This window comes from Pelecanus crispus, chromosome 10 (assembly GCF_030463565.1).
Source record: "Pelecanus crispus isolate bPelCri1 chromosome 10, bPelCri1.pri, whole genome shotgun sequence".
Lineage (NCBI taxonomy): Eukaryota > Metazoa > Chordata > Aves > Pelecaniformes > Pelecanidae > Pelecanus > Pelecanus crispus.
In genome coordinates, this window is record NC_134652.1 from 23,585,191 (window position 1) to 23,608,186 (window position 22,996).

A 22,996-nucleotide genomic window follows, 5' to 3' on the forward strand; every position below is an offset into this window, starting at 1 on the left:
GGTTTTCCCCTGTGTTAAAGGACCAGACAAATTTTGGATGTTCTAGTAAAGGCAATGCTCAGGCTTTGAGGCTTCCCCTCTGCAAGGTCATTCTCATGGGCAGGCATCAAGTAGACTCTATGGTTGTTCCAAATGAAAGACCATTTTGGCATCCAACTTAGAATATGTTGGATATTATCCTATATATTATCTCCTGTGTGGTTATTTATCCCCTGAGTACATCCTGAGAACATTTTCTCGCTGTCCTGTGCTGCTTATGCACAATGTGAATTGTAGATAGATGTTGTTTGCCACTGTTTTGTTCATTGCTTCAGACGAATCAACATCCCGATGGGCGAGAAGAACATGAATATGAATCATCCCCTCCCAGACCTCCAGATGTAAGTCGTCTATTAACTGATTCTCAACATAGCACGCATGCTGCTGAGTGAGTTACTAAATGCAGGACTGGCTTTAAGGGTAGCCCTGGACTAATAGAGAGCTCACAGCAAGCTCTCTCCCCATGCTTGCCTGGGGCTCCTACTTGACTGATGTTTCTGGTTGCATGTCTGTCCATTTGATGCCATCCCAGATGAGAGTCCAGCAATGGTTTGCCATTGTTTTAGAGTACACAGGCATTAGAGCTGCATCCTGCATGGGCAAAAAGGGAGGGAGGAGGAGATGTGAGCAAATGTGACATTTTCTTCAAAATACTGCCAAATATTTCCAAAGAGAGGGAGGAATTCTTGCATACTGTATTCTCTGCAGTACTTACAAGGTCTCCGAGTACCTTGTGACAACCATCACAGAAATTATATTTTACTTCTAGGACTTTTATATGACCATGATGCAGGGGACAACAAATACCTATGTAAATGAAGATCCAGACAAACACCACAAGCCAGACATCCAAACACAACCAAAGCCCATGAGGATGAAGAAGCCCAGAAGAGAGCCATCTGTGGTGGAATCCATTTATGAAAACCATCTGCCCTGTCACTGAAAGGAAAGCACCAAATAGTGGCTGGGACCAGATATAACAGGCATAATCCTTTTCCTGGACACCAGGGGTCACACAGTTGCAGTTTATGAACAAGAGAGTTTTCTCTTTTTGCATACATGAAATTCTGTGGAGGACAGGACAAAGAGACTTTGGATGGGGAAATAACTTGTTTGCAATAATGCCTCTGAGATGCAGAAGCAAAATGAGATTCCTCTGAAGTACCCATGCTCTCTGGGAGACATGATTTTGCTGTCCTTCTAAATTTAAGTTAATTCATTTTAATAAAGAACATCTAAATCCTTGCAGTGATACTGATGTTAGAAAAGAACAGCCAGAGAGTTGGTTGGAGTCCCTATCACTCAGGTGCCTGAGCTCCTCACAACAGCCTGCAAAGACAGAGATGCACTCTTCATTTGGTGGAAGGAATCCAGATCATAAATGAGATTAAGCAATATACCCAAGAAAACTGGAAAGAGAATGCAACTCCAGCTGCAGAACTTAGCTCTTGTGATGGCAACTTCCCTTATTTCTCAGCTGTTCCATACCCGCAATGGCCTCTCACTCAGGCTTTTCTCTCCTCGGCATTTCAGCTGGGAGGTGGGCTGGGAGCATGATTCAAGCAGGAGACACTATCCAGAGAAACCATCTCCTCAGCAGCCCCATCTTGATTCGCATGGGGGTGCCAGGTGCCCCTAGTGACGGGTGGGGTTGTGCTGGCAAATGCCTCAGGGAGAGCAGCAGAAGGCCTGGGGGAGGTGGTGGGAGGAGGACAGAGAGGAGCCATAGGGAAGGTGCTCCCAGCTTCTGGAAAGGCTGGGCCATAGGCTGCCTGAGAAATGAGAGGAGCCCCCAGGAGCAGCCAGAGGTCCCAGGGAGGGGATGAAGGCAGCTGGAGCTTCAGCCTCTGAACTGGGGGGGCAGCGCTCTCCCCCAGGAGGCATGCTGCAGCCATCCTTTGGCTGCCGGCAGTGGGACTGGCAGCCCCAAGAACAGCGGACAGAGTTGCTGATAGCCCCCAGGCCCCAGGACCGCCTTCCCCTCCCACACAGTGAGCCTTCCCAACTTGTGTTGTGCTGCGACTGGCCAGGGGCTCCTTGCAGGCAGCAGCAGTGGGTCCAGTGGCTGAAGCAGGCAGAACCCTTGCCCTAGGAGGGACAGTCCTTCCCACAGGGTGCTGGCCACAGGTGCTGCAGACCTACTCTGCAGTGGAGCAGCAGGTGTGGGTGCTGCCCCAACCCAAAGAAAACAATGGCTTAAATCCTCATAAATAGATTTTTCTTTACTGGGTCATTAATGTACAGACTTGCAGCACTGCACTATACATCTGCAAAGCATGCTTGTCTTGGTGGGACACGTGCTGTGGGAGAAGCAGGTTATGGGCAGCCCTGGGAGCCGTGTTTATGAAGAAGTCAGCTGTTCAATGCAGCCACTATGCTCAATGAGCCTGTGGACAGAGCATCAGTGCAACAGGCTGTAATGTCACTCAGGGCCTCCCTGCAATGTGGTGGAGCGGTTCTGGGAGGCTTTGAAGGTGTCTACTCTGTGCATGCACCTGTGTTTGGGCTGCCTTCCTGGAGGCCTTGTGAAGGTGGGCCAATGGCTCCTGCCATTGGTTTTAGTAAGGGAGATGTAAAGGAGTAGCCACACTCAGGACACCGTGGAGAGAGGTTTTATGCTTTTCAGCGGGGGAGAGCACAGAGCTGGTAGGCAGGAGGTACGTTGCCTGTCCCACTCAGTGTTGGGGTTATGCTGAGTTCCTGGGGGTTGACGACAGGCTTCAAGGTAAAGTTCTGCAAGATGGTGCCCATGAATAAGAATAGCTCCATGCGTGCCAGACCCTCTCCAGGGCATATTCGCTTCCCTGGAAGGGAAAACAGCAAATAGCGCTCAACAGGTGTTGCCATGTAGACCAGAGTTTGTTCTAAGCAGATGTGTTATGCAGCTTTTTTTACCAGATACAGCTGCAGCAGTGAGATGACTGTCAGGATTACTAAGGATATTTGCAAGAGAAGAGTTTGTTGGAGAAAGCCCCTGCACAGTTTGGTTTGGTGTGTGAAGGAAGAACAGGAGCAGCTATGACTTAGTCGCCATCACAGAAACATGATGGGATGACTCTCATGACTGGAGTGCTGCATTGGATGGCTATAAGCTCTTCAGAAGGGATAGGCAAGGAAGGAGAGGCGGTGGGGTGGCTCTGTATATTAGGGAGTGTTTTGATTGTATAGACCTCAATGATTGTGATGATAAGGTTAAGTGCTTATGGGTAAGGATGAGGGGGAAGGTCAACAAGGCAGACATCCTGCTGGGAGTCTGTTATAGACCACCCAACCAGGATGAAGAGGTGGATGAAGCATTCTGTAAGCGGCTGGCAGAATTCTCTCACAATTGCTAGCCCTTGTTCTCATGGGGGACTTCATGACTTGCTGGACATCTGCTGGGAATACAATTCAGCAGAGACAAAACAGTCTAGGAGGTTCCTGGAGTGTGTGGATGATAACTTCCTGACACAGCTGGTAGTGAGCCTACCAGGGGTGGTGCCTCACTTGACCTGCTGTTTACAAACAGAGGAGGACTCGTGGGAGATGTGGTGAGAGGCCATCTTGGGCTTAGCGACCATGACATGATAGAGTTTCAATTCTTGGCAAAGTAAGGAGGAGGGCCAGCAAAACCACTACCGTGGACTTCCGGAGGACAGACTTTGGCCTGTTCAGGATGCTCGTTGGGAAGTTCCCTTTGGAGGCAGTTCTGTTGGGCACAAGGGTCCAGGAAGGCTGGGCGTTCTTCAAGAAGGAAGTCTTAAAGGTGCAGGAGAGGGCTGTCCCCATGTGCCCTAAGACGAACCGTCAGGGAAGACAACCAGCCTGGCTACACAGGGAGCTTTTGCTGGGACTCAGGAAAAAAAGGAGAGTTTACCACCTTTGGAGGGTATTCAGCCCCCTGAGCTGGAAGACAGGGATGCAGAGTAGAATGAAGCCCCCATAATCCAGGAGGAAGCAGTTAATGACCTGCTATGCCAGCTGGACACTCACAAGTCTATGGGGCCGGGTGGGGTCCACCTGAGAGTACTGAGGTAGCTGTCAGAGGAGCTTGCCAAGGCACTCTCCATCATCTATCAGCAGTCCTGGTTAACAAGGGAGGACCCAGATGACTGGAGGTTTGCGAATGTGATGCCTATCTACAAGAAGGGCCGGAAGGAAGATCTGGGGAACTACAGGCCTGTCAGCCTGACCTCAGTGCCGGGGAAGATTATGGACCAGTTCATCTTGAGTACGCTCAACAGGCAAGTGCAGGTCAACTAGGGGATCAGGCCCAGCCAGCACGGGTTCTCATGAAAGGCAGGTCCTGCTTGACCAATCTGATCTCCTTCTATGGCCTGGTGACCCACCTAGTGGATGAGGGAAAGGCTGTGGATGTCATCTATCCGGACTTTAGTAAAGCCTTTGACACCATCTCCCACAGCATTCTCCTAAGGAAACTGGCAGCTCATGGCCTAGGCAGGTGTACTCTTCGCTGGGTAAAAAAACTGGCTGGATGGCCGAGCCCAGAGAGTTGTGTGAATGGGGTTAAATCCAGTTGGTGACCGGTCACAAGCGGTGTTCCCCAGGGCTCTGTTTTGGGGCTAGTCTTGTTTAATATTTTTATCAACGATCTGGATGAGGGGATTGAGTGCACCCTCAGTAAGTTTGCAGATGACACCAAATTGGGTGGGAGTGGGAGTGTTGATCTGCTCGAGGGTAGGAAGGCCCTGCAGAGGGATCTGGACAGGCTGGATCTATGGGCCGAGGCCAGTTGTATAAGGTTCAACAAGGCCAAGTGCTGGGTCCTGCACTTGGGTCACAACTCCATGCAATGCTACAGGCTTGGGGAAGAGTGGCTGGAAAGCTGCCTGGTGGAAATGGACCTGGGCATGTTGGTTGACAGCCGGCTGAACATGAGCCAACAGTGTGCCCAGGTGGCCAAGAAGGACAACAGCATCCTGGTTTCTGTCAGGAATAGTGTGGCCAGCAGGAGCAGGGAAGTGATTGTCCCCCTGTGGCACTGGTGAGGCTGCACCTTGAATACCGTGTCCAGTTTTGGGCCCCTCACTACAAGAAAGACATTGAGTTCCTAGAGCGTATCCAGAGAAGGGCAACGAAGCTGGTGAAGGGTCTGGAGCACAAGTCTTATGAGGAGCAGCTGAGGGAACTGGGATTGTTTAGCCTGGAGAAGAAGAGGTTGAGGGGAGACCTTGTCGCTCTCTACAACTACCTGAAAGGAGGCTGTAGTGAGGTGAGTGTTGGTCTCTTCTCCCAAGTAGTTAGCGATAGGATGAGAGGAAATGGCCTCAAATTGTGTCAGGGGAGGTTTAGATTGGATATTAGGAAAAGTTTCTTCATGGAAAGAGTGGTCAGGCATTGGAACGGGCTGCCCAGAGAGGTGGTGGAGTCACCATCCCCGGAGATGTTAAAAAACCATGTAGACGTGGCACTTTAGGGCATGGTTTAGTAGGCATGGTGGTGTTGGGTTGATGGTTGGACTGATGATCTTAGAGGTCCTTTCCAACCTTAATTATTCCTAGTTTTACTTTCATTAAAAAATAAGCCAGCCACCAAGCCAGGAAACATGAAATTAATTATTACTTTCCCCTTAATTGGTTTAGTGGTGGACTTGGTAGTGTTAGGTTAATGGTTGGACTGGATGATCTTAAAGGTCTTTTCCAACCTAAACGATTCTATGATTTGATGATTCTAGAAGTCTTAAACATGGAGGGGGCATCACAGGAGGTAAGATGAAAGAGAGCAAGGTGACATAAAGCACAGGTGAGAAAGTGGAGGGTTGGGGCTATTGGTAGGTGATTGGTTGCATGTAGTCTGAGAGGTATGTAAGAAATGCTGGGGAAAAGTGGAGCTACCACAGAAGGACAGGTTGGTTAAGGATGACTTTGGTGGTTGTGTAGGAAGGTGACAGGTATTTTAGAAAGTGTCTATGGGTTCTATTCATGTCATTACATCAGCACTCCTAGTAGGAGGTTTGAGAAGCCAGAGGCCCAAACAAGATGCAGCTGGGGAAGGGAGCCGCAGGGAGGAGTTATCCAGAAAGCAGCGAGCCCCAAGGAAGCACCAGTGGGACCATGCTGGGAAGAAGTGTGTGTTATAGGAAAAGGCAGGGTGGTACCCAGAAGAGGAGGTTGACAGAGGGAGGAAGAGAGAGAAAGCTTGTGCTTTACCTGCTGAGAAGGGCATGAAGAACTCGCTCTTCCTAAAGGTGCCATTCTCATTCAGGAAATGTCCAGGGTTGAACTCATTTGGATTTGGAAATTCTTTACCATCATGGAGGACAGAACTGAGGCTGGGAAAGACTGTGGTGCCCTGAGGTAACACAAGGAGAAGAGAATGTGAAGGGGAGGTGAGTTAGATCGCTTAATCCTACTGCCTGCCAAGTTAAGACTGAACTTCCCAGCACAGCCCTTCCAGTGCCTTTGGTTTCCTTTTGGGGACCCTTCTTTTGGGGAGGCAGCTTTAGGGAGACCCTGCTAGATGTCACAGCAGGGACAGTTGTTGGCTGCTCTTCCTAAATGCTCCTTCTCACTTTCAGACCATTTATCCTCACCTTGCTCTGGTCATCTGGGGACACGCCAGCTAATTTCTCCTCTTTCTTAGTGTTTCACAGTAATGAATTTGTAGATGCACTATGTTCCTTCTTTTCTGCGAGCACCGAAAACCAAAAGCACACAAGATTGTGGAAGTGAAGCTCTCTTGCCAAATTTCTCCTGCTATGATCCTCTTCCTTCCTTCTTCCTGACCAGCCATTGAGGGGGATGGGGGGTAGGATAAATAATCCAGCAGTGATGACACAAGAGCCCTCTGCTGGAAGCTGAGCAGTTCCCCAGGTCCTGCCTTTTGATTTTACACAGACAGCTGAAAATCAAAATGCCAACAGCCCATGTGCTGCTGTTCCCCTGCTGTACACAGTCACTCAGAAGAGCAATGAGCATTGCTGCAGTAGGCCAGGTCAGGCCATGAGTTGCTCTAGCCCATCAGCCTGCCTCTTGGCAGTGGCCGGCAGTGGCCAGCAGTGACTGACTCAAGAAGTGTGTAGGAACAGGGCAAAAAGTTTTTGCTTGTTCTCTTGAATGCAAACATAGCCTCCAACACTATGTGGCTCGGGCTTTCCATGCTTAATAACCACTGACTGACTTTGCTTCCAAGCATGTGCACAGGCTCTCCTGGATGGTGGTGAGCAGTTCCACGGCTTTGCTGCTTTTTGTGTGAGGAGTCACTGCTCTGTTTTTTTATGAACCCACTGTGTTTCTGCAGATAGGTAAAGCTGTAGAGCAAATGAGCAAAGGTGTTAGGTGGAGCTACTGTTCCAGTCTTGGCCCATGGAGCAGCAACAAGGGATTGCAAGTGAGCTACAGGAGCCTGAGAATAAAACCTTCGTGAAGGGCTGGGTGACAAGGTCAGGCCACAGAATTTCTAGCTTCTGGCTTGTAACTGACAGCCTAAGAGCAAATGTGCTGCCACCTTGTTGTTGAACTTGAGAGAGCTTGCCCACTAACCTTGGGAATGACATACTCTCTGAAGCAGGTGTCTCTTGTCACAGTGTGAGGGAGACTCAGGGGGAGGAGGGAGATGAAGCGCTGAATTTCATGGATCACCGCATCTGTGTAGGGCATCTGGGTCCGGTCAGCCACACAAGGTTTTCGTGATTGTCCTACTACCCTGTCAATCTCTTCTTGAACTTTTTCTGTCATGAAAGGCACAAACCATAAAATGGGTAAATAAAACAAAACCTACCTAAACAGGTTTCCCTAAGCTGTCCATAAATCACAGATGACAGGAGCATTGATGTTGGTTTTGGTGTTGACTAGAATACAGTTCCACTGTGGCCCATGCAAAGAGTGGCCTCCTAGTGACTTAGCTAAATAGGAGTGCTGGGAAATAACAATATGGACACAGTCAAGTCCCTGGCTGTGAGGGGAGTGCAGCTGATGATGATGCCAGTGAAGCTGAGGGATCTCTAATGGCCACCCTGGGGAATGACAGTGCAAGGACTTTGCCTGTTTGGTTAAAACATGAGAGAGAGAGAGAGGAGAAAAGTTGGGAGAAGGATGTGGTGTTAGACACGCACCCAGCCCGGGGAATAGCTAGAGAGGAAGAGGTCACAAAGCGGTACCTTGTATCTTTGGGTATTTGAGAAGAAGCAGCAGCCCATATCTTATGGTGGTGCTAGTTGTCTCGGTTCCAGCAATGAACAAGTCAAAGGCACTGTTTATCAGGTTTTTCATGTGGAAACTGGAATTGTGATGCTCTTTCTCCTACGGAAAAGGCTGGGCTGTTTCTCTGGCTGGGCTGAGAAAAGTGGCCCTTTCTTGTGTCATCCTAGGCCTTCCTTTTCACCTAGAGCTGTTGCATTTCTCTGCTAAGGTGCAACAGCTATCTGGGACATTGCAATGCTATCTTTATGCAGTAAGCTCAACCCCAGAGCAACCTTCTTTCAAGCTGTGCACCAAATGGTATGTAGCTGCCTGTTTGCTCTTGCTGTGCTAGCTGCTTTCCAGTGAAAGAACTGCAAGACCAGACTGCAAATGTGTCTGTGTTTCAGTGAAAGCAGATGAAGGTCTGGCTGTCCAAGCAGCTGCAGGTAGTGGCTGGTGGGTGTGCAGACCCAGAGCTATAAGCTTTAGCACAGGCAATATCTGGGGTATTACTGGTGTCTTCCCACTGTACAGCCCAGCTGCCTTGGAAGAGGTCATCCCAATGTCTGTGTTGCTTAGGAGATGGAAGGGGCTCAGCATAGGTGTGTTTGGGGTTGAGCTGGGGCTGTATGCTGTCTCCTTACCTCCTGCATTTTGCTGAGGAAGCAGTCGATGAAATCCTGAGGGGAGCTGGGATCTAGGGAGTCTTGGTGCATCTTCACCTCCTCTAACACAAAGGCTTTCAGAGCATCAAATTCTGTGAATATTTTGTTGTGTGGGCCAGGCAAGTAATCCAGGATCTTTGAGAACATCTGGTAGAGCTGGAAGGAAAGAAACAGCAAGGTCCCTAGCATGACCACTGCCCCATCCTTTGATATTAGCAAAAAGCCTAGGAAGGCCACAACCCTCTCAACTGAGGCAAGCAGAAGGGCTATGAAGCTGGGCAGTCTGACAGGGCAGTAGGGGCTTGCTTAATAGTAGTAGGAACCTTAGAGGTGGAGAAGGGTGTTCAGGACTAGGGGGAAGCTGCACTTAGCTGCCAAAGCCAACTCCACTGGTGAGGGTGCTTTTTGCTCTTGAATGAATTCCCTCCTGTGCAGCAGAGCATTGATGGGGTCCTAGTTAGAAGACTGAAATGGGCTTTCATTGGGAGGGAGGCTTCCTGCTCCTCTGGGAGAATGTCACTGTGAAATGACTGCAGAATGTACCTGTCCCCAGTGGGAGTTCATCATCTCAAAGATGTTGTTCATGTTGCTTATCAGGGCCAGGAACTTCTTGTCTTTATAGTCACATCGTTTCCCAAAGACGATGGAGCATATGACATTGGAGACAGCACAGCTCAGCATGAAGGTTGGGTCAAAAGGTGTTCCTGTGATTTCAGAAAAGTTACAAACCATAAAAAAACTCCAAAACTATGGCTACTTATCGCTACTGTGGGTAACCTGAGTTCTGGTTGTTACTGGAAATATCAGATCACAGTCTCTGAATGACACAGAAGGGTCCTGCAAAAAGAAGAGGACATGACTGAGGAATTATTTACTGCTTTGTAGGGAGGGGTAGCTGGTGCATGGACCAAACACATGGGAATTTCAGTTCTATGCTAAAGACATGGGGTCCTTTAATACAGTCTTTTTTTTGCAAACATAAGCTATATTAAAAATGGACCATACCCTCTGTTTTGTTGATCTCTTCCAGCAAGTAGTCAGTTTCCTCCTGGATCCTCTCTTCAATGCTCCTCTTCCCCATTCCAAAGTTGCGCAGAGTGCTGAGAGCAAACCGCCGGATTTGTACCCACTCCTCGTTGTTGCTAAAAACAATCCCTGCAGAGGAAAAAGGAAGTGGGAAGACCTGGCCTGGGCATGCTGGGTGTGAGATGAACAGAGGCTCACAGTAACAGTGAATCCTGTCCCTGGGAGACCACTGACACAGTAGTGTCATAGAGTACTGTGGTTTGGAGGCACTCTCTGGAGGTCCTGTAGTCCAACTGCCTGCTTTTGGCCTTCTCCACCGCATACCCAACCTTCTTGTGAACAATTCATCACTCATATCCACACACAATTTTCCTTGCTGCAGCTGGTGGCTGTTGCCACTTGCCCTTTCACTGCCCATTGCTGAGATCAATCCAGCTCCACTTCTCTGCTACCCTCTTCAAGTGGTAGAAGCCCGCAATTACAGCCCACTCTGCCTTCCCTTCTCCAGGTGGGACCCACCCACTCCCTGCAGTCTTCCCTCATGTGTGGTACACTCCAGCTCTCATCTGCCAAATGCACCCTCAGCCCTTCCCTCCTCCTAAGAAGGAGCTTGGTCAGTAACTATACCTGATCCATTGTTAGCCCTGTCTCCTATTGGCATGTGTCCTCTGGCAGAAAACTCATCCGCATGATCAATCAAGGCTTCTTTCACCACATCATATCCGTGCAGCACCACCACTGGGTCAGAGCCCAGGTGCACTGTGAACAGTGGTCCATACTCTTCACTGAGCTGTCAAAATGCAAGAGAGAACACGGCCACGGAGCAGATAGGGAGGAGGAGTTGAAAAGTGTCCTTGCTGCTGCATCCCACTGCAGGCAGTGCAGCCTCACAGACCAGCAACATAAAGATTTGGTCCTCTCATGATAAATGTGTGGAGAGGGTTCCCAGCTATCAGGCCCTGAACAACGGTAACAGCAGTGAGGGGGAGCAGCTGAGATCCCCATGACTTTTCCGCTCCTCTGGGATTGCCACTCACCAAGCTATGGCCACAGGTTGTCCCCATGCACCGCTCCCACACATTTCTTGCCCACAGAAGAAAGTAAGAGAGAAGAAGAAAGTGACCTTACCTTCTGGAGGGTTTGGGCCAAGTTCTTTGGTTTCACCTGCAGCACGTTACCTAGGATGGGAAGGGGAGCCGGTCCTGGAGGCATCTTCCCCTTTACAGACCTCCCTCTCCATGCTGCAAAGGAGAGCAGGCAAGCAATGCAAACCAGGAAGACAACAGTGGCTGCTCCTAGGAGCTCCATTTCCTTCTGCAGCTCAGGAGGGTGTGACTCGGGCTGCCGCAGCTGGAGTGTAGTTAGCTCAGGATCACGTGGCTGAGTTAGTCAACGTTACTAGCCAATCCTTTGTTAGACCACCCTGTGTTACAAAACTAGGACTTCTCTCAGGGTTAATTGGGCATTGAAGACATGCCTTATCTCGAACAACTGCAGAGGCCAACAGAGACTAAGAAATTTGTAATGTGCTCATAAAAGTTGTTTTGTTTCACCTAAAGTTCATTGTTAAAGAGATCACACTAGGGATGCACTCTTCTACTGAGGCACTCCCAGAAATTCACTGTCACAGGAGCATCTTCCAAGTACTTCAGTGACATTTTCTATTCTTTGATATTGATTGTACAAGCTCACAGTGGCGTGAGCCATCCTTGCTTGCTTCTGAAGTCTTCCTGACATTATCAGTGGAATTTGCACTACATGTGATGTGCCAAAGAACATACTGACAGGTTTTCCTCAGTGCACAGCAATTGCCTCAGTCTGTCTCCCTAGGGGTGTCTGGCCTCACAAGAGAAGAAAGTATAAAACACCCATCTAGCAAGGGCAGAAGGGTCTCCAGACATCACAGTAAACAAGAAGGGACTTGCTGGGAGAGATAAGATAGAGACATGAGAAAAGGGGACTAGTCCTTGGGACTCTGACCTCTTCTCCTAGAGAAGAGAAAGAGTGAGAGAAGCAGGTAGAGAAGAGAGAAATCGTGAACCTGAGAGGGTCTCTGGGGAATGGCTTCCCAAGCTGAGACAGAGCTGCATTTGTGAGAGGCTGGGTATAGGATAGTGCAACATGGCAACTAGTCCTTGTACTTGCAATGACCAGAGAAGCCCACCCAACCTACTGCTGGAAGCTGGCATGCACAAGTTCCTGTTTTGTTGATGTCTGACCTCGATATGAGGAATTGCTCCCCTGGAAGGGCCAGAGGTGCTCTGGGAGGCCGCAGAGTATGTCTGGTATGTTGCAAAGACTTCAAAAAGAGCTGGAAGCTTCCTACCTGAGATTACTCCAGGGGCTGCATACCTGCAAGGTCCCAACAGCAGTGGCAATGGCAGGTAGAAAGGACCCTCAGGGCTGTGGCACTGCCTGTGCTCAGCTTGCTCAGTCCCTGGACATACAGCTCTGTCTCTCCTGAGCTGTGACACTTTTGCAGGCAGACAGATCTCATCCAACTGAGCAGAAGGTGTTGCGAGGATAGGGGATATGGGACTTGGTGGGAATTAGCAAGGGGCCTGGGTGAACCAGGTGCTTGGTTGGAGTGTGCTGGGTTTGCTGTGCAGCAGTATGTTAATGTGAGTTTCCCCTTCACTCAGAGGTGCTAGCGAAGGTCTCCATCCCTTGCAAAAGTTTCTGTAGCCTCCCTATGAGTTCTTAAGTCATCCTCACCCTCTTGCATAGGCACAATAATTTGCTAGTTGGTCTTCTTAAATCTCATTTCACTTCTTAAAGACCCATACTTGATACTTTGGAGGAAAAACTGAATGGCCGACAAGTTTGGGCTAGTTGCTGATCTGCTGGCCTAAACTCCTGCATCAGCTCTGATGTTGCCAGGGCAGTTTGTGGAAGTTCATGTAGCTCTAGGGACTTCCGCCTGGTGAAAGTGGAGTTCATGGGAGTTTGCACTGCTACATGAGGTCTCTCTGCTGGCAGCGTTCATGACCTTACCGCCTTCTGTCATTCCTGGGGACAAGGGCTCACTCAGCTCTGCCTCACAGGTTGCGACATACTATGAGCAAAAGCCCTGGAACTAGGAATACTTCCAAGATTTCTCATTTTTATCAGGATAAAATTATTATATTCCAAATATCCCCACCACCCTGGCAGACTCACTGGGGATTTACAAGGGAGGAAAACCCATAAGACTCAGTCACATTCAGAAAACCCATAAGTCACTCAGACCTTTCCCTGTGGGAAACCATGGGCCTTTTTATGTCACAGTAGTGTCCAAGGGTTTTCTGAGTACTCACTTCTGTTTGCAGATGCTAAGAATGGGCAGGGCTGGTCTGTCCTCTCCATCCATGTGAAAGCCCAGGAAGGCCAGGCTGAAATCCCCTCCCCTCCATCTTCCCCAGGAACTTTAGTTTTAAGTCCATTGGAGGCACATATTAGGGATATTCAAAGAAAAGGCTACCAGTGTTGTAGGTTTGCCTCTTTTTTTCTAAAATAAAGCACAAGATTGAAGAAAGCTTTAGACTAGACATGAGAAAGAAATTTTTTACTATGAGGGTGGTGAAGCACTGGAACAGGTTGCCCAGAGAAGTAGTGGAAGCCCCATCCCTGGAAACGTTCCAGGTCAGGTCGGATGGGGCTCTGATCAACCTGATCTAGTTAAAGCTGTCCCTGCTCACGGCAGGGGGGTTGGGCTAGATGACCTCTAAAGGTCCCTTCCAACCCAAAGCATTCTATGATTCTATGATTCTATGAAAGTCTGTCACCATTGTGTGGAATCTCCTGCAGGCTTGCTGCCTGCACCTTCTCTTTTTGGGCCTCAGTTCAGAAGGTAGCACTGCGAAATGCTACTCCTGCCCACTGTGCAGCCAGCACCCCTCATCCCCAGGACACTTGGTGCAGATACCCCTGCTGTCTGCAAATGCTGTTCAGCTTCTGTGGAGGAGTGGTTTGACTGAGTCACTCCTCCATGCACTGCCATTTTGTACCACATACGGTGCATGGTACAGGCCATACACGCAGCGATCTCCTTGGAGGCAGTCCCACAATGCACAGGGCATTTTGTACTCCACTTCTCAGCACTTCTTGGTGGTGGTATTTAAGACCTCATTTTCTTCCCACAGGTCTCTAGAGAGCTTTCTACAGCTAGGGCAACTCCTACACTGCCGCTGTGTCTGCCCCAGTCTCCCAGGCTCAAAATTGTTTTAGCTTGCTGGGATCATGATCAGCTTCAGGCTAGTGGCCTACAGAGATATTTGCCTCACCTACCTTCATCCTCTGCATGTCCTGTTGTGGTGGTCTTGGGTGCTAGCTAAATTGGTGCTAACAGCTGGGTCATTGTAATGCGTGAGAACTGTCAAATTGTTGAGGAAGAGATTTGCGAGGAAGAGAGACCTGCTGTTTCCTCTCAGCCAGGCTGCATTCCACTGCCTATAACAACTTCTTCTAAACAAAACATTTCATTTCCATTAATTTCAGGCTCGTTTTACTTGCCTCCCATCTCTACATCATCCAACATGACTATCAAGGTTACGTGTAGAAATTAGGAAAGGGCGCTTACCTGAAACCACCTCCTTTTAGGTGTGCAAAGTCTCCTGAGCTCCATAGTTTTCCACAGATTTCATGTGGAGAGCTATTTCTGTGCTTATATATCAGCACTCTGTGTCTGGCATTTGAAGCAGTGGCACCTTTAAAAGAGCAAAAGAGTGTTGTCACTCAGCTTCTTGCACTCATGCCATGTAATGAGCAATTAGAGCAGCAGTAGGGTACATGGAGAAAAGCAGGTAGATCTCCTGGATGGGCCAGTGGTGGGAAGAACTCAGAGTGAGAAGAAAGGGTTTGAAGACCCTCCTGGGGCTCTACAGTAAATTGCACAGACAGGCTCCTCTCAGCTTAGTGATATGAATACAGACCCATCTCTTGACATAAGCTCTGTTCCTGTCCTGTGGTTTTCTTCAAAGGGTGCAAGCAGACTGTGATGGGTTCAGAGCCAGGTGAGGGCAATGGAAGGTGTTAAACTGCTGAGCTGGGTCCACCTGGACACTTCAGGAATTTCTGATCCCAGCTGGCTCCACAATTTAAAAGGGCTAGGCTAAGAGCAGCTGCTTTATGGTCCTCAGCAAGAAAGCAGGATGGCTGTTGCAGGGCAGTCTAGGACTGTATTTGGAGCTGTGCTCTTCTGGGGGTTTCTTGGTCCCATTGCTTTGATTGTGGGGGCTCAGGGTAGTGTTTTTTCTGATCCCACCCTGCTGGCTTGTGGTCAAGAAAGCCTGCAGTTCACCTTACCTCCAGGCTGGGAAGGGAATGCTTCCTTTGTGCTGACTACTTGGGGTAAGTGAGGGTGATGTCAAGAGGCTTTCTTACTGCTGTATCTTTGTACAGTGCAGAGGTATGCCTGGAATGAGGACAAAGTGGTAGGTTTTGATGTGAAGTGTTGTCTAACAGCTTCAGTGCATCTTGTGTAGCCAGTGGGCTGTTTATATCACTCAGCAGTCAAGGGTTTTGGTGGAGTGCTGTGCCTGGATCTAGATGGTCTTGGCTGCTGGGTTCCCTCACACACCGCTGCTGGCCCAGACCCTAATACTGGCTAGGGCCTTGTTTCCTACAGAAAAGTAGGACTGTAGTGGACCCTGTCTTCAATGTGGGATGCTGAAGCTCCTGCTGCTGTCTCCTCTTTCCCTAGATACTGAGGGGAAGGCGTATGCTCTGCAGAATGACTCTGACTGTGGGCTCTCAGTATCTGGGACTCCAGATGGCTCCAGGAAAGTATTGGTCTCCTATACTGGCTGTTATGTCTTTGAATGGGTGAGTGACCTTAGGGATTCTGCTGGGACTGTGGCTACTGCTGCTCTGGCTGCCCTGATTGGTGTGGCTCTCCCCCAGGATGGCAGTTACCTCATGCTGGTTGGGCTTGAAGGAACAGATGCTGCTGGACAGAAAGTTCTTCACAAAGAGAAGCTGCTCAGGTGTCCTGTGGACCTTCCTGGTATGACTCTGATAGCTCTGTGGGGAACCCTGCTTGTATCTTGTGGTGATGAGTGCCCTTCCTTTTGGATGGCTGTTCCTAGTCACTCCGGGGACTGGGAAAGGGGACCTATTGCTGTGTGGTAGACTCCCTGGAGAAGGGTTTGGACACAGGAGCCACTAACTTGCTGGGGACTTGTGCCTTCTTTGCAGGGTCAGCAGGTGAATGTTCCTTATGTCTCTTAGCCATATTCTGACTGCATGAGTCCATGCAAGTTCAGGGATTGAGCCAGAGACTATGCACAATGGTTTTCCTAACTACCAGAGTTGATCCAGAATGCTTTATCTTGACAGATTCCATGCAGTCCAATCTCCTGTACATGGCTTCAGGGGGAGTCTCTATTCCAGGGAAATGCAGGTCCCTTCTGAGCAGGCTTCTGTTACAGCTCCAGGCCATGTGTTTGACCCTCACCTGAGTCTAACTTTCCTTGATTTGTATGCAGTCACCAGGACACCTTCCACCAGTGTCCTCTGTGTCTTTCTCCCCCTGCTCTTGTGCTTCAGCTGCAAATTCTTGCTGTTTCTTCCAGCCCTGGATGCTCCAAGCAGTAGTGTCTGTTCTGCTGTCCTCAGTCAAGACCGGCTGCCATGTGCCTCCTTGCCTATCACCCAGGGAGACTGTGAAGTGCGAGGCTGCTGCTATGACCCTAGGGACAGGGTGAAGCCTTGTTACTTTGGTAACACAGGTAAGCATGAACAACTGTCCTCCCCTCCTCCTGGAAGAGCTGCAAACTGGGATTCCTCACTTTCCTGGAAGAGCAGGATTGGTGTGTACCAGTTCTGCAGGTGGCTTAGGGCTATGTTGTTGGCTGTCAAGAATACTCTGTCCCATTGAAGTGTCCAGCTCTTTCATGTGTATTGCAACAGACCTGGGTTTATGGCCAGAATCAGTGCTGCTGTTGGAGATGGTTGCACTTGTCTTGCTGTGCTTAGCACTTTCTTTGGGGGTTACAGGCAGGAGAGCTTGTAGGACTTGCTGGCCTTGTCTTTGCTGTGATGTTTGAGCCTCCTTTCCATGCCTTTTCTCCCTGAGCTCAAGACTGATTATATCTTTTCCTCCAGTGACAGCTCATTGCACACCAGATGGCCGGTTTTCCATTGCTGTCTCTCGGGATGTGACCCTGCCACCTGTTATCCTGGACTCCGTGCAACTGGCCAGTGGACACAGTACTGGCTGTGTCCCTGTTGTGAAAAACAATGCCTTTCTTGTGTACCAGTTCCCACTCTCTGCCTGTGGCACCACTTTTCAGGTAAGAGCTGCAGCTGTCACTAGGCTGGAATAGCAGGAGCTTGCAGACCTGGAACAACCAGATGTGGCTCTGGCTACTTAATGAGCACGCTACAGGCTTCCAGAGGCCAAATGCTGTTCTCCGGCCTGGCATTAATCCAGCTTGACTTTACTGCAGTGACAGTGCCTGGTCTGTCATTCCAGGTGACTGGAGACCAGGCCATATATGAGAATGAGTTGGTGGCAGCCAGGGATGTGAAGACTGGGAGCCTTGGTTCTGTCACTAGGGATAGCACTTTCAGGTAATACCCTGGGGCTGGTATTGCTGGGTGCCACTGTGTTCAATGTCACTAAAGAAATTCCTGCTTGTCACAAGCTCTGAATTCACAACAGGGCACTGAAGTAGGCTAAGGACTGGTATGTCTCTAGTTAGTGGGAATAAAGCTGGTGCTGATCAGTGACACTCTGTAGACTCAAATCTAAACTCTGAAGAGAATTTCAAGTATTTGATAAAAGGAAGCATTGGTGAAAAGATTGGGGATATGACTAATTAAAGCAGATATTATGTTGCCATCTTGGAGAAAGGAGATATGAGTGACCTGCCTGATTTGGGGTTTTCCTGTCCCACCAGGTTACATGTCCGCTGTAGTTACTCCATCACTGGGAGCTTCATTCCCTTGAGTGTTCAGGTCTTCACATTGCCACCACTGCCTGCTGTGTCCCAGCCAGGTCCTTTGTCCTTGGAGCTGCGTGTTGCCTTGGGTATGAGAGGTTTGCAGGACTTGCTCAAGCCTCTTGGTGCAGGGCTCTGGTCTCTGCTGAGTAATAAGGCAGTATTGATGGGTGAACCCAATGCTACTTCTTCCCTGCCATGGTGGGAACTTACTGACATGGCTATAAAGGATGCTCTCAGGTTGCCTCTTCCTGTTTGTTCCTGCTCTAAAATGGCTCTTGGGTTTCTTCTGTCCCAGATGGAAGCTATACTTCCTACTACTCTGACAGTGACTATCCTGTTGTGAAGACTCTGAGAGACCCTGTTTATGCAGAAGTCAAGATCCTTCAGAGAACAGATCCAGACTTGGTTTTGGTCCTGCACCACTGCTGGGCCACACCAAGTATCAATCCCCAGCAACAGCTGCAGTGGCCTGTTTTGGTGGATGGGTAAGTGACTTGTAAATAGCTTTGGGTCAGGGGAATGACTCGCACTTTTTTCACTGCTGGCCTCTCCTTCTCAGGTGCCCTTATGCAGGGGACAACTATCAGACACATATGGTGCCTCTGAGTCTTGCCTCGGGACTACTGTTCCCATCTCATTACCAGCGTTTCACCCTTTACACGTTCACCTTTGTGGACTCCGCTTCCAAAGAGATGCTCTCTGGGCTGGTAAGATCCTGTCCTGGTTGCCTAGCTTCCTATTGAAGACAAGTAACATGTGTGAGCAATAAGAACCATTTTGTAACTATGAGACTCTTGGCCTTCTTGGGGGGGGGTGGGGGGGTGGGGGGTGAGGGTGGGGTAGGCAGAGACTAGGAAAATCCCCTCCTGTATCAGGAGGGGAGAGGTTGATGCAAGAAACTGTTTATTCACTGAGATGAATGTGGTAAAGATAAGATGCATTGCTGGAGGGGTGTGACAGAAAAATGGGACTACTGAAAAGGTAGGTCTACTTAAGCAAGTGCTAGCTTGCTGCCTAAGCTGTTCTGTTGAACTAACTTAGGGTGCATCCTCTAACTATCCTAATCAATATTCTCTAAACTAAATTTCTTGGCCAAAGTGACTTGGAAATAGCTTTTGGTACTTGGGAAGCATCTGGGCTGTGAATCTCAGGAGCTTCTGAGCAGTTAAGCCACATGAAGTTCACCATGCCTTGTACTGTTTGCTCAGTGCTCCTGGGTCCAATTAATACTCAAACCTGGTCCCAGCTGTACCTAGCAGTGGTCACAGTGCAGTGGTGCTTGGACAGCTGTGTCCCAGGTGTCAGGGAGAAATGCTGTAATGTCAGATCTGACCGAGTTTGAAGGTGTATAGTAAGGTGTCAAAGCTGCCTTGCAGCAGGCAGCAGAGGGCTCCAAGGCTACAGCCTGTGTGAAGAAAGCCAAAGCAATCTTTCTGCCTTCTCCCTTCTGTGACCTGGTGCACTGGGTCTGGCTGCAATGGAGTTAACTTTCCTCATAGCAGCCCATATGGTGCTGTGTTTTTGGGTTTGTGGCTAAACCAGTGTTGATAACACACCAATGTTCTAGCTATTTGCTGAATAGTGCTTGCACAGCATCAAGGCTTTTTCCCCTAGCTCTGCTGTTTCTCAACCCCAAGTGAGTAGGCATGAGGTAGGCTAGAAGCTGGGAGGCAGCACAGCTGGGACAGCTGACCCAAATTGGCCAAAGGGATATTCCATGCTGTATGATGTCATGCTCAGCAATAAACACTGGAGGATTTTGTCTTCCAAAGCTGAGGCTCAGAAACTGGCTGGGCATCAGTCTGCTTGTGGAGTGGGGTGGGTGATTTGCCTTTGCATTGCTTGTGCTTTGGCTTTGTTCTTCCCTCTCCCCCTCTCCTTCCTTCATCAGACTGTCTTTAACTCTCTAGCCATGGGTTTTCTTGCTTTTGTTCTACCTATTCTCTCCCTGCCCTGCTGGGGCAGGGTAAGGGGAGTGAGGCAGTGGCTGTGTGGGTGCTTAGGTGCTGGCCAGGGTCAATGCACCACACCAGGATATTACCAGTCTACAGATACTGCCTGAATGATTCCAGGCTGTTCCTGTTCTTTCTAGGTGTACCTGCACTGCAGTGCTTCAGTGTGCCACCGGTCTGTACAGGAGTCCTGCACCACCACTTGTCCTGCTAGAGCCAGTAAGTGTCCTAGCCTTCCTGCCTCGCTATCCAAAGGAGCAACAAGGGTCTAGCCTCCAAGCTGGGTGTAGGAGGACATGTAGGCTATGGACTAGTTCCCTTGAGCCATGGACAGCTTGACAAGGCACTTCCTGCTTCTTTCCACTGAGGAAGGGCTCTTGCCCTTATGCCAAAAAGGCAGAGGTCTTTATAGGCTCTTAATTCTGTGGTGACTCACATGGAAGGCTTAGCCTTCAGAGCTTCTCTTGTGTTGAGAAGCTGACCTGGGCAAAGTTTGCTGACCTTCAGGGCTGTACATCTTCTCACCTAAAACCCTCATATTGCTCTGTAGGGGGTAAAAGGAGCGCTGAGCGTCCTCTTCAGGACAGTGTCTCCCATGTCTCCAGCAAAGGCCCTGTGTTTTTCCTCCAGGATGAGCTAAGATGGGACACAGCTAAGGATAGCCTTGGTAAGCATGCCAATCCAGCAGAGCCAAGCTGGGGAAGGGGGCTGGTTTAAGTCTTTCCTGCAGAAAGACTGAGCCCCTGAGGCATCCCTGTGCCTCACTGGGGGAGTGTTAACTGGGACTTCTCTCCCCTCACAGGATCAGCTGTGTGTGCTGCAGCCCCCTGGGCTCTGGGGTTTGCTGCTGGGGCAGCTCTGTGCGTGGTGCTTGTGGCTGCTGTGCTGTGGCGAAGGAAGGTGCCTGTAACACATGAAATCAATGTACTGCAATAACGTGGTTGTCAAACCAACTTGGTCTGTGGCACTCCTTCCCCCTGGCCCAGAGGACTGAATAGGAGTGTGTCTTGGGGACCCTGGTTGTATGTCTTTGTTTGCATGACAAAAATTAATGTGATGGCTGTGAGAGTGCTTTCCAAATACTGTTTCTCTGAATCCATCTCACTTGGCTATTATTCTGCTCTGGGATTAGTGCTAACTTCCTGCTGCTGTCGAGAGTGAGCCCTTTGTCATGGCCTGGGCTGCTGGGAAGCTGCAGAATGAGACAGGAGTGATGCTGGGTGGTGTCTGCATTTCTGTCAGTGGCTAAGGTGGCCTTCAAAAGTACTTATCTTGGCTTCTCTCAAATACAGAAGTGCAGCAAAACTAATTAAAAGTAAATCCTGCAGCTGCTTCTCCTTTGGGGATGCAGAGCTGGTATTTGACTGTGCACAGGAGCTGGGAATTGCCCACTTGCCCCTGCACTCACTTGGTAAGTCAGAGATGTGCTCATGTGGCAGGACTCGGAGGCAGGGGTGGCAAAGCACTACACAAGTGGGCCTTCCTAATGATGCTGTATGTCAATCTACCTTTCTTGCTCTGGAAACAAAAAAGGGCAGGTGAGATTTTTATTTTTTTTTCTGGAGGATGAGAACAGGGGAACTTCATTCTAACTGAAAAAATCAAAGGGCCTAGGTGGTTTGAACTTCAGGAAAAAATCAAACTTGCCTTAAAGATTAATCTTAAGCCTTCACATGAGAGCAGACAGGAGTCTTCAAGGCTCTCGGATTAAAGCTAATTTGATACCACTGTTGGCATAACAGTGCCATAGATGTGCTTTTTTGAGACGAGAAATAAAACTTCCTGTTCTGAGCATCAGGAGCAGTTCAGTGTGGTGTGGTCAGTCAAAGCACCTAAGCAGGATCATTCTCAGCTTCCTGAGGCCCAAGGCAAAAACAGTCCAGTGAACCTCTCATGATGGTGGAGGGGGAAAGGGGCTCCACCACCCCCCTTTCTGCCTGGGCTGGGTGAGCTCTGGCGCTTGTAGTCATACTGAGATCCTGTTATAGCTGATGGGGTAGTCCTTGAGCAAGTATGCTTGAATGAAGGAAAAAAAAAATTTTTCTTCTCTTCCCTGTCCCCCTGGCTTGATTAGAAATTCCACCTGTTAAAAGACAGGGAGTAGTCTTAATCAAACTGGTTAGGGGCCTTTAAAGGGGAAGAGCAGCTCTTATGTACATGGAAGCAAAGAACTGAACAGTATTTTGCTTGAGGTAGCAGATACTGTTCTATTTAATTGGCTTCTGCCAATACTGTGTGATTGCAAGGTGTTAACAGGTGGTGGGAACTGCTTTTTAGTTCCTTTCTTACTCCAACCAGAAATTTCAGGAATTGTCTTACAATATTTTTATTTTTCTAGCAGAACTGTTCTCCCCTGCTACTTCCAGGATAACTAGTGCTCTTAGTCTTGCCTGCTTTTAAAATCTAATTGGAAGATGAGAAGACAAGACTCTTCCAAGTTGTATGGTGGGAGGGTGAAGGAGATCACAGGCTGGAGAAATCATCAGCTGGAGATAGGTCAAACAGCCGCCTCCTTTAGGGAGTGTCTTTGGCAACTAAATGGTCTTGGTACGGGTGGAGGTCTGGGAAAGCAGAGTGTAAACTCATAATGTGCCTTATGACAAGTCTTTAGCAGCTGTCTGTTATGTTAATTAACTAGGCAATTAGAGCAGTAATATAGACCACACCTTTTCAGTACACCAGGCAGGGTGCTCTGGTACTGTGCTTAACTGTGTGTGCTAGCCAAGATCTAAACGTCTTCCTTCCTGGCTGCTGCTGGAGTCTTCCCATGCCTCAGTAAGGCAGACAAATACATGCTTAGAGAGCTTAGATGCCTGTGCGGAGGCTGAAGGGGCTAGGAGAGGAGAGTCCCTGCCCTGCTGCTCCCTGCTGCCCTCCATGGGGTTGGTGAACCATCCCAAAGTGGCAGGGAGCTCTGGGCATGTAGTCTCTGGGGATCAGGTAGATTCACCTGCAGGGACTGTCCCTTCTGCTGCAAAGCTGGGTCTTGCTGTAATGGACCTGCTGCTTAGCGTAGGGTGCATGCAGTGATAAGTGAGATGGGCAAGTACAGAAGTGAACTTCATTCCCTTATCCAGTCTGTGGGAAGTCGTATGTACTTAAGGCTTGCTATTTGGTCCCTAGCAGGAGGGGAAGGGCACAAGCAGCAGTGGGGTGCGAGTTGTCCGTGTGAAGCACTGGCACAGGGTGAAAGCTGGGCAACACAGAGGTTTCCTCCTCTGGTGCATTGTCCCCCTCTGCCTAGCTTGTTCTCCTCCTCCACTCAGGTG

General features: G+C 49.2%; 2 protein-coding genes across 3 annotated transcripts; one reads left to right on the forward strand and one right to left on the reverse strand.

Annotated features, from left to right (window-relative positions):
• Window positions 1–2,661: 2,661 nt before the first annotated feature.
• Window positions 2,662–11,158, reverse strand: LOC104034656 (cytochrome P450 2C9). Of its 2 annotated transcripts, XM_075717681.1 has the most exons (9): window positions 10,979–11,158; window positions 10,478–10,640; window positions 9,830–9,979; window positions 9,368–9,528; window positions 8,804–8,980; window positions 8,138–8,279; window positions 7,521–7,708; window positions 6,189–6,330; window positions 2,662–2,843 (listed from the first exon to the last, which is right to left on the reverse strand). In XM_075717681.1, exons 1-9 carry the CDS (start codon window positions 11,156–11,158, stop codon window positions 2,662–2,664), a joined length of 1,485 nt encoding a protein of 494 aa, XP_075573796.1. The 2 variants fall into 2 exon arrangements, with proteins under 2 accessions (XP_075573796.1, XP_075573797.1); XM_075717682.1 differs by lacking the exon at window positions 8,804–8,980.
• Window positions 11,159–14,979: 3,821 nt separating this feature from the next.
• Window positions 14,980–20,663, forward strand: ZP4 (zona pellucida glycoprotein 4). Its single transcript, XM_075717922.1, has 12 exons — window positions 14,980–15,178; window positions 15,531–15,652; window positions 15,731–15,833; window positions 16,402–16,557; window positions 16,934–17,121; window positions 17,304–17,401; window positions 17,731–17,861; window positions 18,071–18,260; window positions 18,335–18,482; window positions 19,868–19,946; window positions 20,278–20,394; window positions 20,530–20,663. Exons 1-12 carry the CDS (start codon window positions 14,980–14,982, stop codon window positions 20,661–20,663), a joined length of 1,665 nt encoding a protein of 554 aa, XP_075574037.1.
• Window positions 20,664–22,996: the final 2,333 nt, after the last annotated feature.